General features: G+C 46.7%; 1 protein-coding gene across 2 annotated transcripts; it reads left to right on the top strand.

The window, feature by feature from the left end:
• The first annotated feature begins 1,695 nt into the window (after nucleotides 1-1,695).
• On the top strand, nucleotides 1,696-4,280 carry LOC136550924 (E3 ubiquitin-protein ligase RHF2A-like). 2 transcript variants are annotated; one of them, XM_066542512.1, is made up of 7 exons: nucleotides 1,696-2,147; nucleotides 2,245-2,291; nucleotides 2,760-2,822; nucleotides 2,918-3,017; nucleotides 3,128-3,486; nucleotides 3,572-3,679; nucleotides 3,803-4,280. In XM_066542512.1, exons 1-7 carry the CDS (start codon nucleotides 2,013-2,015, stop codon nucleotides 4,095-4,097), a joined length of 1,107 nt encoding a protein of 368 aa, XP_066398609.1. In that variant the 5' UTR covers nucleotides 1,696-2,012; the 3' UTR covers nucleotides 4,098-4,280. The 2 variants fall into 2 exon arrangements, with proteins under 2 accessions (XP_066398609.1, XP_066398608.1); XM_066542511.1 differs by having other exon boundaries at nucleotides 1,875-2,147; nucleotides 3,581-3,679.
• The last annotated feature ends 1,875 nt before the right edge of the window (nucleotides 4,281-6,155 follow it).

The raw sequence follows: 6,155 nt of genomic DNA, 5'->3' as shown, positions 1-6,155 counted from the left end.
ACCTGAAAAAATGGGCTCAAAATAGGGAATTATTTTTAAAAAAAATACCAAGAGAGACCCCACCTGGCAGCCACACAGTCATGCAATTTTTCGCACGAAAAACACACGCTTCGCGGCCACCAACGCTAGAACCCCAAACCTCCTCCTTCGCATGCTCATCACCTAACCACTCCACCTGTAAGACGCTTGTGTACATTTGGTATATTCGTCCTCCCCATTTTATGTCACTTTGGTTTGAAATGAATATTTAGGCTCCTAAACGAATTCAAATGGAAACGTTGTCAACTAAATAACACGATAAATCTTAAATTTGAAGAGTAAACTGAAAACATTTACAAATTATAATATAAATAGTTCAAACGCCAAACTAATAATTCAAAATGTAAAATAGGCATAAAAAGAGAGTAAGAGGCTTACAATACTATTTATCTTACAATAAATGTCTCGATTATATCATTTTTATCCACTACAAAGAAAATGTGTCGTTTATCGACTAGACAATCATTTAAAAGATTACCCATCTTATTTTTTAAATTTATTTTTTACCCTTTAATCATTGTAATCTGCAGGCAGTTAGGTTTTGCGTGCACGTAGAGCCAGCAGGTAGCAAAAGAGCATCCCCTAAAAAAAAGTAGCAAAAGAGCAGTTTGGGTGGATCAATGAATGCTGGCTGGAGCCTGGAGCAGTGGAGCCTAAAATCAAAGACATACGTATCAGGATCCTTGGAGGCGTGACTACGTGGACCTCCCGTCGTGTGGCTGCAGGGTATGCCGGTGCATACCCGGCATACCCTGTAGATCTGCCCCTGTGTAATGGTAAAGCTATGGTGGTCAGCTAGACAGTGGCTGGTTCGTGCTGACCAGACTGATCTTCCTAGACGAGACACAAGATAGAAAGGGAGAGCACACTAATCCAAAGTAAACTTTCTTTAAGATAATAAAAGATTTTATCCGGGCTTCATACTCTAAGTAGAGGAATCATACCACCTTATTACGAATATCACGCCGCAACTATTGGACTGAGCTTACGTGACAAATTGGACTAAAAATCTATTATAGAAATAAAATAAAATGCTATCTAGATGCAGTCATATTCTCCAACCTGAGGCATGCCTCCAACCTCACTGGTACAAAGTCGCCTAGAACCAGAGCTAGTATGTGTATGTCCCTCGAAAAGACTTGCACAATAGTTTTTTTTTGTCGACAATTATTAAAAAAAACTTATGGTCCTTCTCAGTCAATGGATCGACAGATTGACACTGCTAGAAAGGATCTAAAATAAAAGTTTTATCAAAGTAAGCTTGGAACAAGAAAATTTTGGCACTAGGACTAGTGCGTTGTTGGGAAAATTCCCACTATATATATATATATATATATATATATAACATAATATAATCAAAATGACGAGGAATTTTGTCACTCACGGGTCACATCACGTGCTCCACGGTTCGGTCCGTTGAAAAATTGTGCCTGTTTTTGACCACAGGCTCCTGCATGGCTGACCGACCGTGTCGCCGTCCTCGAGTCCTCCCTCCTGTCCTGACACCAACGGGCCAGGCCTACCCCACCATGTCAGCGGCACTGACCGCGTGCCGACAGGGGACCACCACCCGCTCCATCGACAAGAGCAAGATACCAACGGGCCCACCCGTCAGCCGCGCGAGCGACAAGGCGGGGGCGGCCGTTTCCTTCCCTTTCCGTGGACGTGTGCGGGGTGCCTGCCGTGCCCCCGGTCGTCGCCGGCCGCGGGGAGGAGATCTATTCCACATTTCCACGCGGCGGACCTGGTCTACTAATCTCTTAATCTCTATCTCTAGCAGCTGCAGCGTATCATTTGGGGGAGCGATCGCTGTGCTATTGCTTGCTTGGAGTAGGTTTGGGGGTAGCCACACCCACACTACTCGCCCCGATTTCCCTCCCACTGCCGCTGCCGGCGTTCGTGTTGCAGGGATCGTTCGTGGAAGCGGCTCCCGGCTTTTGATCGGAGAGAGACGGGGAGGGAGGGAGGTGGGGATGGACGCGGGGGCGGCGGCGCAGATGGAGAAGCACTCGTCGGCGGCGGCCTTCGTGGAGGGCGGCGTCCAGGACGCCTGCGACGACGCCTGCAGCATCTGCCTCGAGGCCTTCTCCGACAGCGACCCCTCCGCGGTAGGGTACTTGCTGCACCGCTCCCGTGCTGAGAGGATTCGTCACCTGCCTTGGCGTCCGGGTTCTTGACCCTCTTCTTCTTGTCTGCGCTGCGCAGGTGACCAGCTGCAGGCACGAGTTCCACCTCCAGTGCATCCTCGAGTGGTGAGCACTCGCTCCTGTCTGTCTGTGTCTGTGATTGCTTCCTGTGTTTCCATATATCTGTGTATTGCTAAGGATCAGAGCTGGTAGTGTCTAGCGCATTACGGTGCACTGCACAGTTGTTCTGTTGTGTTGCCGTCTGTGACTCCTATTCTCGGCTCTCGCTCGGTAATTCCAATGAGTGCCGAATGTGTGCGCCACGCTAATCTGAATCTCTGCCCGACGCGCTCTGAATGCAATTTGGACATGTCACAAGCTCTGTTGTTTTTCCTTTTCTGAATGCAATTTGGACGAGTCGTAATCTCTGTTATTTTTCGTTTTCGGAAACGAAGCTCTGCTCTGAATAACCGTTTGGTTGTCAGTTGCCAGCATTGGTGTTACAGTGTGTCACATGTGTATTGTAACTAGCTAATTGCGTTACTCGTGTTTATCCTTAAGTGAAACTTGTGAGCATTCTGATTGATCCTACAGGTGCCAGAGAAGCTCCCAGTGTCCCATGTGTTGGCAGGCAATCAGCATGAAGGACCCCATGAGGCACAAACTCTGCTATACCACCATTGCATTCCACTAATAAATCTCATTTCCATGTTGGTCTCACTCTCACACGCATTCCTTGCCTCCTACTGCAGCCAAGAGCTCCTTGAGGTTGTTGAGGAAGAGCGGAACGCGCAAGAAAATCACGCGCGCACGACAACCATTTTCCGTCATCCACTGCTCGGTGACTTTGAGGTGCTGACATATCTGATGTTCACATTCAGAGTGTGCTTCCAGTGATGGCATGCCTGTGTGCTCAATTCCTGCACACTACTGATGCCACTGTTTCTTCTATTCCATTCCAGGTACCGGTGGATGCAGATGATGCCGAGATTGAGGAGCGTATCCTACAGCACCTGGCTGCTGCTGCTGCCATTCGTAGGTCGCACCGTCATGCTAGAAGAGAAGGCCATCGCAGCAGATCGGCAGCTCATGGTCATGGTCATGGTCATGGGCACCCACAAGTCATGTTCTTTCCAACTGCTGAGGCCACCCCTGGTGGTTCTCTGTCTTCACATCCACCGCAAGAAGGGGACCATGAACATGCTTCTGTTGTGATTTCTTCTCGGCCATTGCCTACCGTGGACTCCGCAGAAGAAACAGCCGAAGACACGTCTGTGAATCACACTGCCTCGGTTAATGGCCCTGTTGGGTCACATGATAGGTACTTCCAGCAGAATAGTACTAATATGTTTGCTTGTCATTTACATGGGGTTAATAAACACTTGCTATGTAATGATCTGCATCAGTGTTTCTAGGAACCAATCTTCGCCTGTCAACCAAGATGAAGCTGGACCATCTGATGCACAGTCATTCTCAGACACGATCAAATCTCGGCTGCAGTCAGTTTCTACAAAGTATGTACTCCTACATTTGTTACTCCTGTGAACATCAGAATCAGATACACTGTGTAATTCTAAACCATTACCTGACTTACATATATAACCATAAACTCTTCTCATTATTCTCAACGATACCAGGTACAAGGATTCCATAACGAAAAGTACGCGTGGGTTGAAGGAAAGGTGGTTCACACAGAACAGCACCATATCAAATCTTGGTTCAGAGATGAGGAGGGAGGTCAATGCTGGGATCGCTGCCGTGTCTCGCATGATTGAGAAACTGGAAACACGGGATGGAACAGGGCCGTCGTCTGCTACTGCTTCTCCAGCTGATCTCCATCGTGGTTCAGATGCAGATAGAGATAGTCAAGGAGCTGTTGTTCCCCCTACAGCTGCAACTGCTTTACATAACTCCTCGTCTTCAACAGCTTGAATGCCAAGATCATGTTCTCAGTGAGTTTAATTACACTAGATTGTGGTTTTGAAGTGCGGTTTGTGCAATGTATGCTTGCGCTACAGAAGATGCACTTCACAGCGTATCGCGTGTATAATTGGTTTGTCACTTGCTCATTAGTCAGCGAAGCAGATGTTACATGCCAAGTTACTGTTCAGTGAATGCTTCAGAATAAAGTTGTATGCGCATAACTGGGAGAACATGATAATGTTTTGATAGGCCTATATTCCTATCATATGTCAGGCGTTGTATAGTGTACTGCATTAGTGTGTATGGTGATAGAGTGGGGAAACAGCAATCGATACAGTACTCACATCTTAGCTGTCAATTATGCTAAGATGATTTGCGGGGCGGTGGAACACCAATTATTTATGCTGCAGCACCTTCAGTGTTTCTGAAAATCCAACCACACAGACTTCGAACTTGATAAGCAGATCGGCCCTGTTCGCTTGAACTTATCAGCCATGGTACAATGTTTTTCTCTCACGACCAATTAGCGAACAATACTTTTCATCCTGACTTTTTGGCGAATCCTTTACACATTCGTCCTAGTTGTATATTTTACCTTCCGGTGAAAAGTTTGGTCATATATACCACTCGGATTTGAAGAAAATCTCAAATGAATATCAACAAAGGCCAAAGACCAAGATCAGTAGCAATACAGTTAAGGACCTGTAGGCACCGCATGACGACCGTCAAGAGTCTTCGTACGGAGGTGTGTGTGTGTGTTTGGTGGTGACTGCTGACTGGTGATCCACACACGCTGGTCCTGGACGCCCTGAACAGCGAAGCAGTTGAGAAGCCTGGTGCAGTCGTCAAGACAACACACACATTCGTCCATCCGCTACCCTGCCATGCGCTACAGCGCTAGCGACTAACATCCTCTTCCTGGTGATCCACACACGCTGGTCCTGGACGCCCTGAACAGCGAAGCAGTTGAGAAGCCTGGTGCAGTCGTCAAGACAACACACACATTCGTCCATCCGCTACCCTGCCATGCGCTACAGCGCTAGCGACTAACGTCCTCTTCGGTTGGCTGGTTCATATCATTGCTGATTCATTTATGTAAGAGAGAAATATTATTGGCTGATTCATGTGAATAGTATCATGTGAGGGGGCTGGCCAGCTAGCCAGCCAGCCCCAACCGATCGGGCTGTAATAATGGAGATGCTTTTTTTTAGGAAAAATAATGGAGATGCTGTCGCGAGAGAAGAACGTCGGGAACATATGGTCAAGAGATGCTGGGCCCAATCCAGTGCCCTGGCCCAGAAGGAGGGTGGGAAGACCCCCATCACCCACCTTGATGCAGTAATAAGCCGATCCCACAGCGTTTTTCGGCCTGAACAACAACAGCTTGGGCCCTTTTTGGACACCGTTCGCATACACGGTCGTTTAATGGGTGTACATACCGTGTAAACGCTATACATTGGATTACCGTATCCATTTAATCAGCCATTTATCCCATTTAATCACCGTTTAGTCTGTTTAAATGGCTATTTAATCTGAATAAATAGCTAAACGGTAGGTGACTATTTAGTCCATTTAAACGTTTTGGCCAACACTGTGTTTGGATATGCTGTTCAGATAATCGAGCTGCGTTTACGCAGCCGTGGCCAATGATCACCAGCTTGCTCATCGCAGAAATGAACTACGTCTCCTGCAGCCACTGCGTGATTTTTTTTCCACCGTCCGCCAAACGCTTTGCGGTAGACCAGTCTAGAATCGACTTTCAATCGGAAACAAATAGGGTGTCAGGCACTTAGTTTTATACGGCAAATCTAGGATTCGAAGCAGCTGCGAAGCAAGAGCAAAACAGAGCAGGATACAACACTCTGACACTATATAGTGGTATAGCCGTATAGCTGCTAGCAGAAATATATATGCTGACAATTAGAGGGTGATAATTGTCACACCCGATTTTAAGGATAAAATAGAATGTATAATCTTATATGCGTTAGAGATCAGTCACACACGTAAGCCGATAAATTATATATAGTATCATCATAAGTGTTTATTACATCACGAATAATATGATAT

The sequence above is a fragment of the Miscanthus floridulus genome, chromosome 4 (assembly GCF_019320115.1).
Source record: "Miscanthus floridulus cultivar M001 chromosome 4, ASM1932011v1, whole genome shotgun sequence".
Classification (NCBI taxonomy): Eukaryota; Viridiplantae; Streptophyta; class Magnoliopsida; order Poales; family Poaceae; genus Miscanthus; species Miscanthus floridulus.
Note: the sequence above shows the minus strand (reverse complement) of the source record. Positions and strands in the feature narration are given on the sequence as shown.

Bases quoted from the DNA above. Each gene is read 5' to 3' on its own strand.
- LOC136550924 (XM_066542512.1), top strand. From the start codon at position 2,013: ATGGACGCGGGGGCGGCGGCGCAGATGGAGAAGCACTCGTCGGCGGCG. The intron at 2,823-2,917 runs GCACAAACTCTG...CTCCTACTGCAG, and splicing joins AGCATGAAGGACCCCATGAG to CCAAGAGCTCCTTGAGGTTG. The intron at 3,487-3,571 runs GTACTTCCAGCA...GATCTGCATCAG, and splicing joins CCTGTTGGGTCACATGATAG to TGTTTCTAGGAACCAATCTT.